Source organism: the organism of the source record quoted next, unplaced genomic scaffold (assembly GCF_019419815.1).
Source record: "Pyrus x bretschneideri cultivar Hongxiangsu unplaced genomic scaffold, Pyrus_bretschneideri_v1 Contig281, whole genome shotgun sequence".
NCBI classification, from domain to species: Eukaryota; Viridiplantae; Streptophyta; class Magnoliopsida; order Rosales; family Rosaceae; genus Pyrus; species Pyrus x bretschneideri.
The window spans coordinates 1-19,446 of record NW_025999592.1 but is presented as its reverse complement, the minus strand read 5'-3'; the positions used below and the strand labels follow the sequence as shown (position 1 = coordinate 19,446).

Here is a 19,446-nt window from a genome sequence, read left to right as displayed (position 1 = left end):
ATATTGTGGCATAAGCTGTAAACATTTTGTAATAATAGGTCAATTACTTTTCTACTTGACAGTCTTTTTCAAATTTGGATTTTATTTAGATGTTTAGAATTAGATAGGTTTTTATCTAAAAAAAAGTTGTAAGAGTCTATATCTAAAGAACCCATAATTCTTTTATACAAAAAAAAAAAGTATAGTAATTCTTTTATCTTAGAAAAAAGTATAGTAATTCTTTTATGATTAGATACTATTCTATAAGACAAGGATTTGTTTTTTAATCTACACCGTTGAGGCATCAAATTTAAATACTTCCATGCAGACAAGACAGAAACCCAGGGGAAGAAAAAGGAAATTAACAAATGGCAAACGGCAACTCCACTCATAAAGACCACACAGCCAGAAAGATTTTCAAACATTAAAGGAAAAAAAATCATTATAAAGAGCGTTTCAGTATTCTCTCTGCCAATTAATTTATCAGATTTCCGAGAATCTGAAATGGCACTGTGGTGTTTTCACCTTCTTCCTCTACTTCATTCTTCTCTTTTACCGCCATCGTCATCGGCTGCCTGTGATTTTTTTCAGGGGAGTTGGGTTGTGGACGAGTTTTACCCACTTTACAATGGTTCAAGATGTCCCTTCATTGGATTCAATTGCCTCAGCAACGGTAGACCTGACAAAGAGTACCTCAAATATAGATGGAAGCCCACTGCTTGTGACCTTCCAAGGTAACTTTTTTCTCTGATTCTCAACTAAAATAAGCTTTTACGTTCCGGAAAATGATTTCTGCACACATTTTTTTTCCTTCTGCATAATCTTGTTTATATATGTTCGTTCACTTTTTTTTTTTTTTAAATTTCTTCAATCCACGGGAGTGGGTAGAAGAGAAAAAAGTTTGTAGAAATCACTTTACTTCTAGTCCGTGTTCCATGTAGTTTTTCCACATAGTTTTACTTTTGTTCTTGTTTTTCGATTGTAGAGAGTTTGGTGCATGCAGTCTGCAACTTGTTCCATCGGACATAAGTTTATTTCTGTTTATTTCTTGTACAAAATTTGTCGAGCTAATCATCTCATGTATTGTGTATGTGACAGTTTTAGACAAAAATTAACCAAATTTGACGAAGGTTTTCGGAATAAAATAATCTACAAATCACAGAGAATAAATTAGGGACAAAAGAAAATATAAAGACGAAAGTGGAATTTTGTGAAAGCTACAAAACCAAAAACGTGTTTAGGCCTTGTCCTTTATTTTGGTTACTTTTTTGTTCTTCTGATTCCAATCAACGTTGATCACTCATTCATATCCTAACAGCTCATGTGAAATTGACACAGATTCAATGGCCAGGATTTCTTGGAGAGAAACAGAGGCAAAAAAATCATGTTTGTGGGGGACTCACTAAGCAACAATATGTGGCAGTCATTGACATGCATGCTACATGTTGCAGTCCCTAATTCTAAATACACCTTAACCCAAGCAGGGTCCCTCAACACATTTTACCTTGAGGTAACTCTAGGCCACTCAATTTCTTTTCACATCTGCAAGGGTTTTATAAAGCATTTGATAGCGTTTAGTTCTGCACCCGAGATTTAATGTTCATGTGACTTTAAAACATTTGCTTGTATGAAAAACTTTAAATAAACTCTTTAGGTAGATCAATGACGGATCCATCTTGAGGCAAGGTGGGTTAGCTGACCACACCTCTCCACCCCCCCCCCCCCACCCCTTTCCCCTCGAAGATTAGACATCTTCCATGGAAGAGCTGCCCTCCAACTGCTCGATGGATTGCCCCTATGGGCACTAGGCAAGTATCTGCTAGCCTCATGTCTTTGTAAACATTGCTATAGGCATCTGTCTTTAAGCTCGTTCAGGTAACATGCTTGTTCAAAAGTTATTATCAAATAACATGCTCGCTCGAAAGTTGTTGGCATCTGTCGACAGGCGTGGAATAAGACTTGGCAAATGTCTAAGGCCTCAATGAAATGCCAATTTGCTTGATATTTCATCCAAAAAATTCTTACTGAACATCCCCCCAACCCTCACCCCCACTAGTATTTCCTGGATCTGCCACTGAGGCAGATAGATTTTTTTTTTTTTTTTTCATGAATTATTTACCAATCAAATTAAATTTGTTTTATGTTTTGATAGGAATATGGAGTGTCGATTATGTTTCTGAAAAATGGGTTCTTGGTGGATTTGGCTTATGAAAAGATTGGCAAAGTCCTGAAATTGGACTCCATCAGTACTGGCGACCAATGGAAAGGAGTAGACATACTGATTTTCAACAGCTTTCATTGGTGGGCTCACACCGGGCGTTCTCAAACGTATGCCAATCTTCAACTCATGCTATGTTTTTAGACTATCAATTCAAATAGCATATTCATAGAATCGTATCAATAGTTTAATTTTGACAGACTGAAAAGACGATGTACCAGACTCCTAAAAGAACATATCCATAGGCATACCAAATATAAGTTTAAATTAATCAATCATAAAAATTAATTTAGAATTGAATGATTTATGATTATTATTTTGTTGTTGCAGATGGGACTATTTTCAAGTGGGAGACAAGGTGGTGAAAGAGATGGATCACATGGAGGCCTACAAGATTGCATTAACAACATGGGGTAAATGGGTTGATTCCAGCATTGATATTTCAATTACCAAAGTCTTCTTTCAAGGAGTAGCTGCTGTTCATACTGAGTAAGTTCTATTTTGAAAGCAAATGTTACACCGATATTTGATGTTATCAATTTAATAATTTTGTAACGCGTAACTTAGTAATACGGTAATACCACTTGGTATTTTGACAATTGCACTGGACGAATTTTCCATACAAACAAGAAATTGTGCAGATTTACTAACATTGTATATTCCATTTTGTGGGCATGAAATCAATTATGTTTTAGTGGCAAGGAATGGAAGGATCCAGAAGCAGGAAGTTGCCTAAGACAGACCCAACCAATTCTAGGACCAACTTATCCAGGACCCAGTCATCCGGGAGAAGCTATTGTAAAGAGTGTGTTAAGTGGCATGGAAAAGCCTGTGTATTTATTGGACATCACATTGCTCACGCAGCTCAGAAAAGATGGGCACCCCTCCATTTATGCGGGTGAAGGTCCCAAATATAATGACTGTAGTCACTGGTGTCTTCCTGGTGCTCCTGATACTTGGAATGAACTTTTGTATGCAGCTTCGCTCTAGGAATTTTCTTATTTTCCTTTACTTAAATAAAATTTTCTTATGGATTGTTTGATAATAATAATAATTAGTATTGTTATTATTATTATTATTATTATTATTATTATTATTGTACGACTGATCGCATTTCAGCAGTATTAACTTACATCGTTCGTTATTCTGCACTATAAGCTCTCTTAAATTAATAATTTGTCAATTTTGTTTAAAAAATCAGAAAAGAAAAAGAAGAACAAATGGATTACAAACTTCGAATATTATTCAATTAACTGAAAAGAAATAAAATATTAAAAAATAATAATAATAATAAAAAAATGCATAAATGTGCTAACTTTTCCAAAAAGTTTGTCAACAACACATAAAACAGAAGGCAAAGTCTCCCTTTTTATTTCTTTATTTAAACAATTAATCACAAGTCCATAACATTAGTTGCCAGAATTTATTCATCCATAATTAAGAATAAACGAACTCATCGGCTCCATTATTATAATATACTGTATATTCATGATGAACCAATGCCAATGAAACCCTAAACCCTAATCAATATTATGCCTTTCAAACTCAACAGGAAGCGCAGAACCATCCAATGCTAGCAACCTCTTCCCGTTCTCAACCAAAACACCAACCCACGTCGCTCTACAATCAAATTTGCAAATGGGACACGCCTCATATGGACACCACAACAGACTGTAGAGACCATTCCCTTCTCTAATAATATCTTAAAGTAGTTTCCATTCAGATACCCTTCATTTTCGTCTTCTCCAATAAAAATTAGTCTCCTTTCGGTCTCTTGGCCTTTCTCCTTGCTTCGCTTCCACGCAGTTGACTGCACACACCGCAAACGTGATTTTTATGTTCCTACCCTCCTTCACCACTGTTTCAACTTCTGCGAATGGCGCAAAGGTCACCGGAAAGCTGTTAAAGCAATCAACCCCATCTCATTAAAGGACCTACACAAATCTAGAATAAAGAATTCTAGAACATTCACTAAGGTTGGTTAGCTAGATTATCCAAGTTAAAGAAGTACTTTGTAGAAATGACTAGAATGTTGTTTCTTAAGTTGGTGGAAGAGTCTAGAAGAATGGTGAGGTTTCCACCAACATGCAAGATTAGTGTAGATAATTCTAGCTTAGGAAGTTAGTGGAATTATCTAGATATCTCTAGCATAGTGTGTCCATGCTTCTCCAAGGTTCCATCCATGCCCATAAAAGGAGAAGGCATCCACACCATTTGCATCAACAAAAACCAAGCAAGCAAGTGAAAGTGATAAGAAAGAATAGTCTTGTAAGAGTGTGAGTGTTCTAGAGTTTGTCTCTAGAAAGTGAGTGAGTGTCATAGCTTCTCAAGAGTGTCTTTGATAGTTTGTGTTGTAATATTTTGTTTGTGTAATGCAAGTAATTTGTTTATTTGTATTGTCTCTCCAACACTTGTGCTAGAGTTGTGTACTCTAAGTTTTTTTTCATCCCAACAAAAGCCGTCGGGACCTGAGAGGTCTTCTTGACCTACGTAAAATGGGCATGTTCCGTTTCTACGGTCGATCAAACGGCCGCCATTTTCGGTAGCGGCAGGCTTGATGTAGTACTCAACCCCACGTTGAAGAGGTTGTCCGGTTGTGCCGAGCACCGGAGAACCTGCTGTGTCATTTGATGTTTGGGCTAGGGTCGATATGGCCATCATTAGCAATGTGAAGCTGAGGAAGCTTGAAATAAACTTCATAGACATCATTTCGATCGGTTTAATTCAATCGATCTCATACAATTGCAAAAGCAGAATAATTTATGCTTAGTAAGTTTTCCTTGTGTGTGGCTATTCCCAATGTATTTACAGAGATGCAGTTGTGATGAGACGTGACATGATCAAACATCGAAAATGAAAGTCAAGTAGTCTCATCTATTACCATTAGCTAGGGTTTTGGTTTACTTGTCTTCTGTCCCAGCAAGGCTTAACGTCTTGAACGATCTAGACTTGAGTAATGTTATTCATACTATGTTTTTATACCATATTTCTATACCACTTTAGATGGCATCTGATGTGGACAATCACATCATTTGAAATATTTGCAAAACTCAAGAAAAGGAAGGAGAAAGACTCCTCGTATACCACAATCATTATTTAATTAACTAGTTTTTCTTAATTATTAGTTTATTAAATAATGAACTAAATTTAAAAATCTGATTAATTCAAATGATGTGGCTGTCCACAACAAATGTCACCTAAGGTAGTATGAAGATGTGGTACAAAAACATGGTATGAATAGCATTACTCTCTAGACTTTGATACCCTTGATTGGGAATTTGGTTGTAGGGAGAGATAGGTGCTAGTTTGGTATTGTTGTGCTTTGAAAACAAAACTGATTCTGATGTGCTGTGAGAATAAGCAGCTGTGAAATAAAGCTGGTTTTTCAAAGCTCATTTTTGCTGCTTCATGTTTCAGCTTTTTTTCACCCAAAACTGTGAAAATAAGTTGTTTTTAAGTATTTACCAAGCACCTTTTTGAGCTCAACTTTTTTTTTATACCACTTTTTATAAAAGCACATCAGTATCAAACCAGTACTAAGACGCTTGCCTACACATGTGACACATATAGATAACTACGTACGTGGGTTAAAAGGATAAAATCAGAATTGTTAAATGACGTTTTGAGCAGTGAACATTGAACAAGAAAATATATAGCTAGACATAAACATTTTGGAATTTGACAAGCACAAGTACACACACGTAAATTGGCGGTGGGGCACTTTGTTTGAACGTTTGGTTTTGAGCCTTACGTAATATATATGATTGTGTGTTATAAACTGAATGCTAGCATGTATATCTTGAATATATAATTCAAGATGGAAAAATAATTGCATCCACCATACATCATCCCATTAGTACAAAAACACACTTGCGCGATGGAGTAAATTACGTTGCATAAGGAAATTTTGCGCAACGTTGACAACTACATGTCACGCAAGGACATTTTGCTCGACGAAGCATTCCGTTGCACAAAACTGTTTAGCGCAACGAAGGTGTACCTTTGTCGCGCAATGTTGGGAAAAAAGAGATCAAAGCCTTGATTTAGCACCAGAAAATTGTGCGACGGACCAACCCGATGCGTCATGCAAAGGTGTTTGTGCGACGGAACAAAATGTGTCACGTAAAGGGTTTTTGCGTGACGTACCAACTAATACATCACACAAAGGTGTTTGCGCGACGTGGTTGGTCCGCTGCACAATTTTCTGGAAAAAAACGCAGTAATGTTTCACTCCAAACAGTATGTGTGACACTGTCAAAACAATATATTCAACAAACACTTAGAGTCTATCTTATACTTTCATTAAGTATAACATAAGATTTTGTGATCTACTTGTGTAAATATTTTAAATTGATGATCGAATTAGCTCATTGTATTCATATAGGGTCAAGGAGTGTAGCTATAAAAAATAATCAAAATTAGAGTTAAACTAATCGTTAAATCGTGATTTTTCGTTTATAACTGTCGAAGAGTTTTGTCCCGTTACTTGATCTTTGAATGTTTGTTTTTTGCGATTTTTTGGCGTATCCGATCTTGAAGTATATACAAACAAGTTTGACGGTTAGATCGTTGAAACTAATTTCGTAAAATGCGTATCCCATCAAAACAATAGATTCACTAACACTTAAAGTTTATTTATACTTTCGTTGAGTATAACATAAGTTTATGTGGTATCCACTTGTGTAAATATTTTTAATTGAAGATTGAATTCATTCATTGTATTCATATAGGGAAGGAGTGTAGCTGTAAAAAAAATCATCAAAACCGGAGTTAAAATAACCGTTAAATCGTGATTTTTTGTTTCTAACCATTGAAGAGTTTTGTCTCGTTACTTGATCTCTGAATGTTTGTTTATTGCCATTTTTGGCATATGTGATCTCGAAGTATATACAAACAAGTTTGACGGTGGGATTGTTGAAAGTAGTTTCGTAGAATGCGTATCCCATCAAAACAATAGATTCACTAACACTTAAAGTTTATTTATGCTTTCATTAAGTATAACATAAGATCTTGTGGTATCCACTAGTGTAAATATTTTAAATTAAAGATCGAATTCATTCATTGTATTTGTATAAGGTCAAGGATTGTCATCGCGCAAAAACCTTTTGCACGACGCAAGTATTGTCGTTGCGCAAACCCTACTTTCAAGACCTTTGCACGACGGTTTGCACGCGACGAAATTTTCATCAAGCTAATTTTCAGGCGATATTTTTTTACTTTGCACGACGAACTATGTTTCGTCGCGCAAACTATTATTTGTACTAGTGTCCTATTCACTACATGTATAAAAAAAAATAAAAAAATAAAAAAGGACGGTTCATTGAGTATATTACTAATCATAATAAAATCATCGATTTGTTTATATGTTTTATAAAGATTTTTAAATGAAGGTGAAGAAAATAAACAATTTTGATTATAAGGTTTATATACTAAAAATACGCTAATCACAATGGGTAGACAAAGTGGTGCAACCTCATGGCATCAATGCAAGTATTGTTCATTACAAGTTAATGTTGCGTGCTTGAAATTTAGCTGCATCGATCTATTACTAATAATAGTCAAACTTTGATGAAAAATACCATCGTTATGATGAAGATCAACCAAAAATCATTAAGTTCACCTTTAAACTTGAATTCAAATTTCAGCGGGTTAGGTAAATTGGATACTAGTTTCGTAGAATGCGTATCTCATCAAAACAATAGATTCACTAGCATTTAGAGTTTATTTATACTTTTATTGAGTATAACATAAGATTATGTGGTATTCACTAGTGTAAATATTTTAAATTGAAAATCGAATTCATTCAGTGTATTCATATAGGGTCAAGGAGTGTAGCTGTAAAAAAGTTATCAAAATTGGAGTTAAAATAAAAATTAAATCATGATTTTTTGTTTCTAACCATTGAATAGTTTTATCTAGTTACTTGATCTCTGAATGTTTGTTTATTGTGATTTTTGGCATTTGCGATCTCAAAGTATATACAAACAAGTTGATGGTGGGATCGTTGAAACTAGTTTCACTTAGAGTCTATTTATACTTTCATTAAGTATAACATAACATTTTGTAGTATCCACTAGTGTAAATATTTTAAATTGAAGATTGAAATCATTCATTGTATTCATATAGGGTCAAGGATTGTTGTCGAGCAAAGACCTTTGCGCAACGCAGGTATTGTCGTTGCGCAAAGACCTTTTAAGCGACGCATGTATTGTTGTCATGCAAAGAACTTTTGCACAACGCAGGTATTGTCGTCGTGCAAAAGCTTTTTGCACGACACAAGTATTGCCGTCGCACAAAGACCTTTTGCGCGACGTAGGTATTGTCGTCGCGCAAACCTTGCTTTCACGACCTTTGAACAACGGTTTGCGTGTGACGAAGTTTTCGTCAGGCTAATTTTTAGGTGACATTTTTTTACTTTAGGCGACAAACGATACTTCGTCGCACAAGCCGTTATTTGTACTAGTGTCCTATTCACTACATGTTTAAAAAAAAATGGATGGTTCATTGAGTATATTACTAATCATACTAAAACCATCGATTTGTTCAATGCATATGAATGATGAAACAATCTTTGATGTGAATGATTATATATTTTATAAAGATTTTAAATAAAGGTAAAGAAAATAAACAATTCTGATTATAAGGTTTATACAATAAAAATACGCTACTCACAATGAGTAGACAAAGTGGTGCAACCTCATGGCATCAATGCAAGTATTGTTCATTACAAGTTAATGTTGCGTGCTTGAAAGTTAGCTGCATCGATCTAATACTAATAATAGTCAACTTTGATGAAAAATGCCATCGCTATGATGAAGATCTACCAAAAATCATTAAGTTTACCTTTAAATTTGAATTCAAAGTTCGACGGGTTAGGTAGATTGGATACTTTCTTTCTATTCCTTTCTGTTATCCAACTTCTTGCCCTATATTTGTTGCTCCAATTTCTTGCTCCATATATCCCAAAGTTAAAAATTAGGAGTTCACAAAACACTACATGCACAATTAAAAGGGCACGAAAATTCCCTTTACACAAAAGAAACATTAATCGGAGTTTAAACGAGATTAAATAAAAAGATCGATGGTCTATTTGTGCCTAATTAAATTTGGGTACGAACTTTGTGCCCTAAACCAATTTTCTGAAAGGTTAAACTCAATGAGTGTCTCTAGATAGGGATTGGTTCTATGTTTTGATTGTCTAGTAAAAAACCAAAGTTTAAATCTCCTTTTTCTTAAAAATAAAAAATAAAAAAATTGCGTTCATCCCAAGGTTCTAAAAAGCGCTAGGTGCTAATCGGGCGGCGGGAATGAGCCTAGCGCTTAGGCAACTAGGCGGCATAAACAGATTTAAGTAAAATAATTATATATATCATATAAATTAGTTAAATTTATTATATGATAGATAAATAAACATTGAGTAATACGTTATTTTTTAAAAAGATATACATATATGATGCAAGAGTATAATATAGTCTGATCTTAAAAAGAAAAAAATGATAAAATATTATATTATAAGAACATAATATAGTGTTACTTTAAAACAGAACAAATACTAAAATATTATCTGAATCATTTATATAATATATTTATTAATAGACAGTGGGTAACCATTGTTTATGTTTTTTTTATTAGGGTTCTTTAGATATAGACCCTTGAAACTCCTATTTTCCAAATAAAAACCCATCTAAATTTAAACATTCAAATAAAACCCAAATTTCAAATAGTCTACCATGTAGACAAATATATGACCAACTATTACAATACAATTACAACTTATGCCATAGAATCCTAATTTGGTCAATAAATGTTATTACTCATCCTAATTATGATGAGCAATTAAATCCATATGGATATTTTACCTTTCTTGTATCATAAATATTAGCAACATATATAAATTAATTTACCAAATTTAAAAGAGAAAGACAATCTTGTACGGAAAAAATAATATTGTTTGAATTATGTAATTACCTACATACAAATTAATTTACCTACTTATAAAATATTATACTAATAAACCTGCATTTTGAATCATGTAATTACCTACATACAAATATTATACTAATTTACCAACATTTAAATTAATTTACCTACTTATAAAATATTATACTAATTTACCTACATTTAAATTAATTTACCTACTTATTAATATTATACTAATTTACCTACATTTAAATTAATTTACCTATTCCAAAAAAAAAAAAAATTAGTGATATTAGATAATGTTCGAATGTTGTGGGTTTGTACTTGTAGGCAATTAAATAAACTTTTAATCTAATGCACATAAATCATGTAGGTAAATTAGACCATTTTGAAAGTAAACTAGACCCTTTAAATTTTGGTTTGATGTAATAGGTAAATTAGACTATTTTGTAGGTAAGAATTGTGCGGAACATATAGCTTTTGTTTTGTGTATTAGGGATTGGAATATTAGCCGAAGCTGTTTTAGGTTTATTATTGTGTTGGTAGGTAAATTAACTTATATATGTAATGCACAAAATTATGAAATTAGTATTATTATTTTTCAATTGGCACGTTATAACAATTTGAAAGTTAATACATTGAATATACAATGAATGGCATGAATTATTTTGTAAAATATATAAAATTAATTAAATGGATATAACAAGTAACTGATCCAAAACCCTCATCCAAGTATTAATAGGGGTAGTTTAGGCATTCAAAAAATACACAATTTGAAAAGTCAAACTTAATTAAAGAATTTGTTTAATTGGAGGCTAGTCAATGGGCTTTATTCAAGAAAACAAAAGCAGATGGGTTTTAGTAGAGGAAAATATAGTTTCAAGGGGTAATATCAAATTTTCAGTTTTTATTATGAGGCTGGTAGACTTTCACACAAAACTAGGCAGTTTTTTCCACTTTCCCGATTTTCCCTGCTACCTAATCTCTATCAGTCACCTCGACTTTTCCGTTTAACCCTCTATCTTCTTCTCTTCTGAAAAACAACAAATCAAAACAACTCCCTCTAACCCTCCATCTCTCTTCCGCCCATCTCCCCTCCGCACAACTCCTTCTAATCTTTATCAGTCACCTCGACTTCTCCGTTTAACCCTCTATCTATCTTCTTCTCTATCACTCCCTCTAAGCCACCATGGTAATTCTCCATTTCCATGCACAGAAGTTCTGGGAAAGAGGCAGAGACGCGCCGACTTTGAGTTTTGATTCTGTGCGATGTGGTCGTACTCCTCCATCATGTTGTCGACGTCCTCGTCCGTGGTGATAGAGATGAACGAGTCAAGGTCCTTGTTCAGGGTACTTCATAGCAGGTCACTTAACCCTATCGCACGCTTGTATAGGCGCAGAGCGAAGAGATGAGGAACGACTAGCACCGCCTAGACCCTTTCCGATTTATTGAACGTTTTGCCCAAAATCACCATGGAAGCCCATCGCCCAGCACCTAGGCGGATTTTTAGAATACTGTTTCATCCTTTGTACTAAAAACAACTCACAAGACTGATACATGTTAATACCATTATTTGAGTCTCGCTTAAATATATAAATTAAGGAGTGGATTTGTCTATTTAAAAGAGGCACATCACCTTAATCTGAAAACTGTCTCTTGAGCTTATTTTAGGAGATTACAGTCAAATTAGGATTTGATAGTATTTTAATAGACTTTAAAATTCGGGAGTAGTCAATGAGATTTTAAATGATTTTAAAATGATGATGTAGTCGAATTATGATTTTAAAGGATTTTAAAGAATACATCCAAATTCATGGATAGTTGATTAGGATTTTAAAAGTCCTCAAAAGTCTTAGTGTAGTGAAAATATCAAGGATTTGATAGGATTTTAATGGGTGAAGGATTTTGATGGATTTGAGAGAAGAAGTATAAATAACAAATGTCATAAACAATCCAACATTCACCCTAGGATTTCATTTCAAGAACGATAATTCTGTCTGTAGAAGAGGAATAATCTTCCCCATTTTTTGTCCTGCCTAAGAACCCGATGAGCAGCTCACATCTATACATAACTAGTTTCCAAATATGCATTTCTCTAACTTGCTTTCACCACCCCTCATCCTTCCCCGTGACCCACCCACTACCATATTGGATGAACAATCCCACCCACCCACTGCCAAAATGGATTTGATTTTCGTGCTTTGCCTTTATTGGATGAACAATCCAATGTTGTTGCTGGTAAGGTTGCGATTAAAGCTTGTGAGTGTTTGTTGTTGTTCGAATCCAATACAAATCATGGATGGTATTGAATAAGGATGGAAAAGTGAGTCACTCTTTGATTACTATGTATGCAAGGTGTGGTGGGTGGGTTTTTGCACGGAAAGTGTTTGATGAAATTATTGAGAGGGATTTGGTTTCATGGAATTCCATGATTTCTGTGTATTGCAAGATGGAGTGTGCTGGAGATGCGGTGGGGTTGTTCCGGGAAATGAGGGGTTATGGATTTGAGCCTAATGAAATGACTTTGGCAACAGTTCTTGAGCGTGCGGGGACATGGGGGATTTGAGTTTGGGTACGTGTGTGGAGTGTTTTGTAGTTGAGAAGAAATTGGAGATGAATGCATATGTAGGTACTGCGTTGATTGGCATGATACAATTCCTAAGAAATCCATGAAAAAATCCATACAAATTCATAGAAATCTATAAGTGAAATCCATATAAATCTGTCAAAATCTATTAAAATCTTTTAAAATTTGTCACTTAAAAAAGTCTATTAAAAACCTCTAAAATCCAAGTTGACTACACCCCCCTTAGACTCTTTGAAGTAATTAACTCTGTAATTCTTGTCTACAAGATTATGTTCGCTCATAGTTTACAAAAAATCTACTATACTCTGACACTTAGAGCTCTTAAATTGAATCAAAATACTAAACCAAATGAATATTGGTAGTCCGCAATGAGTGACCCACGTTAAGTCAGAGTGTATTCTTGTGTGGGATTGCGATTTTACTTTCTTCATCTCAATCGCAAATTTTTTTCATCAACATATTTAGAAGAAAAATTATAATGTACGTGAATCTTTTTTATTAATTTTATCTTTATGATGACAGTACTAATGACAACTTACGTATTACACATCAAATAAAAATTGTTACAAGAGTACTTATGTATAATGGGAAGAAAAGGGTATGCAGATCCCTGTTATTAAAACAATCAACCCTAAACAAGAGTGCAGATTATTTAAACAAGACGATCCCTTAAGCCCTCTCAAACACAACAGGAAGCACAGAACCATGCAAGGCCAGCAACCTCTTTCCATTCTCAACCAAAGCACCGATGGGCCCATAGTTGCTGAACCTACAGGTGGGGCACACCTCAGTGGGACACCACCTCAGACTGTAGACACCAGCTCTCTCTGGCTCCACCCTATTTATCATAAAATAGCTTCTATAAGGCAGCCCTTCAGATGCATCAGGTGCTCCGGCGACAATCAACCTCCTTTGGGTGATTCTATTAGTCTCACCCACCTTCCATGCAGTCGAGGACCCACATATTGTGGACGCAGAAAACGTGATCATTTGGTCATGGCTCTCCCTCACCACAGTTGCTCCCGCGGCAAATGGAGCAAAGGTCACGGGTAAGCCCACGGGGCCTGAGACGTTTTCTTGACCTACAAAGAACGGACAGGAATTGTTTCGGTTGATCAGAGTGAAACGGCCTCCGCTGTCGGTTATGGCTGGTTTGATGTAGTAGTCTATGCCGGGTTGAAGAGCCCGTCCTGCGGTATCGAGCACCGGTTGGGCTATGGTTGCTATGGCCATGGCTAGACATATGCAGCTGATGAGGTTTCCAACCGACGTGGGGGACATCATGATGTGAGGAAAGGAAACTAAGTTATTTGATGGATTTTGTGAATTGTGGATGTGTGTGTGAATATTTGTTAAGGCATGTCACCCGTAGTATTTAATGAAAACTTGTGAAAAGGGTTTGAAAATTTTGAGTTTTAATGATAAGAACAAAATAAAGAGTAAAGTAAATAGTACACTTTTTAGTATAAAAATATGATTTTTCGTTAAAGTGAATTTTTCGTTAAAACTCTCTAGTATTTATAAATATGTTGTGAGGGTACGTACGTGTGAGATGATGACGTGGAACATCAAAGTCAACTAGCCTCATCCAATACAAAAGTACACTTGCATGCGTGAAGATACATCTAAAGCTTTATTGAAGTGATAATACCCAAGACTGTTTGAAAACAACCACCACCTCTTATCCTGTTAGTGGTGTCGAGTGTTTAAAAAGGGCAAACTCAAGGGGGTGGGATTTTTTTTTTTTTTTTTTTTTGGGTGGAAACAGTCTTTTTAATCTTATTTTGTAAAGAGGTTATTTTCACAACTCAGACTCATAATCTGTCAATCACAAAGGAACAATCTTTCTTTGTGCCAGAGCTCAGCCCTTAAAGACCACGACTCTAACTCTCAACCATTCGATCACTAGACAATGGGGTTATTAATTAAACATCAATAAGTATGCTTATTTTTATTGATGACACATGATATAAATAATTAATTATTAGCGTTACTAACTCAATTGGTATTGGAAAAAGCAGTTGGGATGACAGTTGGTGCTCGTACCTAGGAGAGATTTTTAAGTGCAACAGGTACACGAGATGGTACACCACTTGTCATTATACAAATGATGAAATATGTGTGCTAAAAAGTTAAGAACTTAAAAAAATAAAATTTCTCATCACTTATATTAAAACATGTAATGTACCCCATATGTTCCTGTCACAGTTAAAAATTTCTCATATCTTAACCACACGAAAGAAGAAACGTTAATAGTTGACATCGAAGTATGAACTAGTTAGTAAGAAAGCATCAGAGACTGCTACAGCCTACACTGATCAATTTGGAATTTGGTGAGTTATAGACGTCCGTGGCGGTGGGCTACTTCATTTGAATCCTTCTTACTCCTTAGGGTTTCTTGTTCAAGTATCTAGCCATTAATTTATCAAGAAAATAATTACAATTACCTTTTAATGAACACCACCTCAATGAGTGATAAAAGGACGACCCAATAAAGCTACTCAGTTTGCGAGTTTCAAAGGGAATGTTTACTGTACAAAACTTTATTTTTGCTTTACAAAGAGACTGGTTCTACGACTCGAAACTGTGATTTTTCAATCACAAACAACCAACATTTACGTAGCGTCAAAGCTCGTCAATGAATGATGTTCCAACGATATTAGAATCCAAGGGGCGTCAATGTAATTTTAGAAACTTAAAAGAGTTATGTGAAAACACAATAAATCTCAAGAGATGTTACTGAAATTAATCCTCCCAAAGTCGCCATGTACAAAGTACAACAACGTATCCTGACACCCTCGTTATTCAGAATCCGGAACGAGACATTCCCACTGCAGGACCATCGTGGTCCAAATTCTTTTCCATTTGCTATGAGCGTATGTAATCTCGCCACCTTTTGTCTGTTCTTGTCATGAGTTTGGCACAGTTACATGACCATATTCCACCACGAAAATCGGAAAATGCATTCTTAATTTTGTTTTAGCCAGACTACTCACTACTAATAACTCTAGAACGTGTAGTTTGGCTATGGAACAAACTATTGATATCTCATCAATAATGTGTTTATATCATTGCCGCCAATAAAACGCATCGATATTTTTTACAGCAACGATGCACATCTGTCATGCAGACAGAATCTCTGCTGAAACGGGTTGTAACATAATTTCATCTTCGTGTTCAATTACATAAGAGCAAATGAAACCTATGGAAGCTTCCGGCCAGATTCAAGCAAGCCTGATATTGAAAACGACATCCACATGCAAAAAATATAAACATGAAAAAAGCCGGGTTCTAGCCAACGATTTTAAGCATTAAACTCTGCCCAGGAAATGAAATAGATGAAGTGCTGCAGAATCCAGCTTCAAATCTACTTCTGTTTTTGTATTCTTTTGTCCTTAATCGGCAGCTCCACTGGCATCTGAGCTTCGTGGGGATGATCTGGCCCCTTGTACACCTTTAGGTGGTTGAAAAGCGCTCTCCCGAGCTGCACGAGAGAGTTTGTTTCAGAGGAAATATTCAGAACGGACAATGCAGAGCAGTAGCAGAGTGAAAAACAATAGTAAAGCCAAGCACAACAGTCATGCCGAGAGAAGAGAACCACTTGCATATACTTTTATTATGAATGAGTTTCGTAGTTTCAATCAAATATATGCAAAATGAAAGATATAGCTTTCTTTTGTGTATGTGTAGGCATATAGGAAGATAACTTTGAGTACAAGAACTCACCCTCCCTTTCGGAAGCATGCCACGAACAGCATGTTCAATAATCCTCTCTGGGATTCTCTGCTGTAACTGGTCAAACGTTTCCACTGTCATACCACCTGGTCGTCCAGAATGCCTCCTGTAGAGTTTTTGGTTCCTTTTTTTGCCAGATACAGCAACCTTTTCAGCATTTACCTATAAATTTCAACACAATCATCCACTGAAGCATAGAAGTATTTGGAAGCGAAAATAAGAGAAACATGAAAAGAAGTAATAGTTAAGCAAATTCCAGAACCTTGAGAACCAGAGAGAACAGCAATACAAGACTTGAAAACAAAAATCAAAAAACGGTCTGCTAGAGACCCACAGCTTTAGAGAAGCATTTTTGGGCCTGCCCCACAGTAAAGCATATGCCCATCTGAGAATACAAAAATGATTTAACGCTAATTTTTTGGAACCAAAATGTTTTAAGACTGTTTCAGACTACATTGAGAGTCGATAATATTTATTACGATTCGTGCATTTCTTCTTTGCTCAATCCCTGGTTATCTTCTTTATCATTTTGATTTTTATGTGTAATTGTGAGAGATTTTTTTATGTTTATCAGGACAAAGTATTATTAAAAAACACCAAGGGGATGCTAGACATAGTACACAAAAATAGAAATGTAAAGATAACACAAAACCACTAATGGTGGAAAAGGATGAAGGAATATTTGGAGAACAGTCAGAAGCCTACACAGTAGAGAGTAAACGGTACTTGAAAAGACCTTCCTTTCCTCTAGCACAGGAAGGGTATAATGAAAGAGATAGGGAAGTGCACTGGAAGTCGACACGAAATACAACCTAAAATAACCAGAATTTTAATAACACAGCAGAGAGCAGACAAATAAAAACATCGGCCATTTTAACCCAAAGAATAACGACAAGCAGAGAAGAAAACAAGGAACAATAGTAGAAAAAGTGATTCTCACTAGAAATATCTTTCTTAGCCTTCTATGAAAACCTGCACCATTAGCAGTTATAAAATAAAAATACTAAGTCTCGTATGTGCTTGAGTTCTTTATCAGTTTTATCATCACATTTTATGGTTGAAACTATACAAGTAGAGTCACTCGACAATCATATAAATAGACTGGGAAACATTGATAGTACCCCATTTTCTGGATTCTGGACCCATTTAGCTCCAAAACAATATCAATATCAGTAACCACAGCCATTTCTCATAAATCACATAAAATAGTCTCACTCGGAGCACCAGAGGCTTCAGATTGTGTGAATACTAATCTTCCAGACACCCATGGAGGACCTCCAAAAAAAATTTACCAAGCCCAAGTCTCGACAAAATGATGAAGGAACCAAACAATTCCAAATATAAAGGGATAAACTAGCAGATTAAAAATATAGACAAAGACTAATCAACTTCAAGGTACGTAGGCACATGGAAGAGAGCATAAAGATGCATGCATATACGCTGTTAAAGAAGATGTAATGAAATTCTCAGCACAACGAGAATTATATCATTTCAATGATTTCAAGTCGGGACTAGACATTGATCTAGAAATATCTAAGTCCACAATAACCAAAACCTTAAGAACCACTCCCCAGCCAGAACCATATAAGTCAGGGAAGATTGTAATTTAGTCTGCATCTAGAGCAATGACAATGAAGAGAAGCATGTGCATAACTAATAAACTATACACTCCACATACCACAATGACAAATGCTCCCATGTCCACACTAGGGGTGTAGGTCGCCAAATTCTTCCCGCGGATGTAAATGGCAATTGTGGATGCCATTCGTCCAAGAATCTTGTCCGTGGCATCAACGATAAACCATGGCTTGTCAGTATTCACATGGTCTGCAGCTTTTGGATACCACGTATTATTCCAAATGTCCTGGAAAAAAAGAGTGGAAAGCCTGAGTAAGGACCTAAGTGCATATCGACATTGGCCTCAAAGAAAAGTACATATTGACATCAATAACTTCTAGGATAGCGTATTTACACAATCTTTAATAAAAATGTATGTATATATTATTAGTAAGTAGACCCAAAGCATATACTCAAACTCAATAACCATGTTTGAAGAAATCAATAGAAGTTTCCTACACACAAAATACACTAAGTTTTCTTTAAAACTATCCATTGGTCACAATTTTTCACATTGAAGACTACATAAGTTACTGTTTAAGCTAAACAAGCTTAGTAAACCGGTGTTTCGTAGAAATAAGCATAAAGAACAAGTCTTGAGCACACCCACCATTAAAATTCAAATCCTTTTTCTTCTTTGCTTTCTGGGTCCACATTTCTAACTCAAAATTTTCAGAAGCAAAATTGAAAAAGTACTTTCTTTGCTACATTCTATCAAAAACCAAACACAACCCAATACACATACGTAATATATATATGTAGAGATAGAGAGAGAGAGCGCGAGTGTGAGGACATACAGGGCCGTCGACTTCGTAGTCCTCGAACATCCATCGCTGATCCAAAGGGACCCGAACGAAGTCCTTAGTTTTACTGCTGAAGACCTCGAAGCTCCGACGCGGCGAACCTCCATTGTTGAAGCTGAGGTCGGTGGTGGAGGGAATCCAGAGCTTCTGTGGTGGCGCCACCGAGAACCCAACAAATGGGGTTTTAATGGGGGGTTTTGAGGAGGAGGAGAATGGGGGTTTTGGGGAAGAAGAGCAAGTGGCGGAGGATGAAAGCATGAAGGAAGAAGAAGATGAAGCTGCGAGCGAGAGTACGGACATTTTGATGTCTCAGAGTCTCACTCACTCCGCTGTGTTTCTGGGTTGGGTTTTGCGGAGTGTTTGTTGATAAAAGAGGATAAGATGTTCGACTTGCAGATGAACGTAGGTCTAAACGCACCGCATCGGTTTCAATCTTAATTATTTTTCCAATACATTTAACAACGTAACATTTGTTTTTTCATTTAAAATCCTTCCAAGCGAGCCGTAGTTGAAATACCTGTCACAAATACAAGTCTTGAATCGGTGAAAATTGTGATTTTCTATTGTACAAGCGACATTTTATATT

The 19,446-nt window shown here is 35.6% G+C and overlaps 3 protein-coding genes and 1 pseudogene across 3 annotated transcripts; 1 reads left to right on the top strand and 3 right to left on the bottom strand.

The window, feature by feature from the left end:
* Positions 1-331: 331 nt before the first annotated feature.
* Positions 332-3,266, top strand: LOC125479401 (protein trichome birefringence-like 42). The gene is made up of 5 exons (XM_048588632.1): positions 332-713; positions 1,318-1,489; positions 2,132-2,307; positions 2,528-2,686; positions 2,893-3,266. Exons 1-5 carry the CDS (start codon positions 484-486, stop codon positions 3,185-3,187), a joined length of 1,032 nt encoding a protein of 343 aa, XP_048444589.1. The 5' UTR covers positions 332-483; the 3' UTR covers positions 3,188-3,266.
* On the bottom strand, positions 3,186-4,990 carry LOC103965402 (annotated as a pseudogene).
* Positions 4,991-13,173: 8,183 nt separating this feature from the next.
* Positions 13,174-14,004, bottom strand: LOC103965400 (kunitz type trypsin inhibitor 106). Its single transcript, XM_009378464.3, has one exon. It carries the CDS (start codon positions 13,987-13,989, stop codon positions 13,375-13,377), a length of 615 nt encoding a protein of 204 aa, XP_009376739.1. The 5' UTR covers positions 13,990-14,004; the 3' UTR covers positions 13,174-13,374.
* A 1,841-nt stretch (positions 14,005-15,845) lies between these two features.
* Positions 15,846-19,175, bottom strand: LOC103965399 (50S ribosomal protein L13, chloroplastic). Its single transcript, XM_009378463.3, has 4 exons — positions 18,855-19,175; positions 18,119-18,304; positions 16,432-16,602; positions 15,846-16,189 (listed from the first exon to the last, which is right to left on the bottom strand). Exons 1-4 carry the CDS (start codon positions 19,158-19,160, stop codon positions 16,073-16,075), a joined length of 780 nt encoding a protein of 259 aa, XP_009376738.1. The 5' UTR covers positions 19,161-19,175; the 3' UTR covers positions 15,846-16,072.
* Positions 19,176-19,446: the final 271 nt, after the last annotated feature.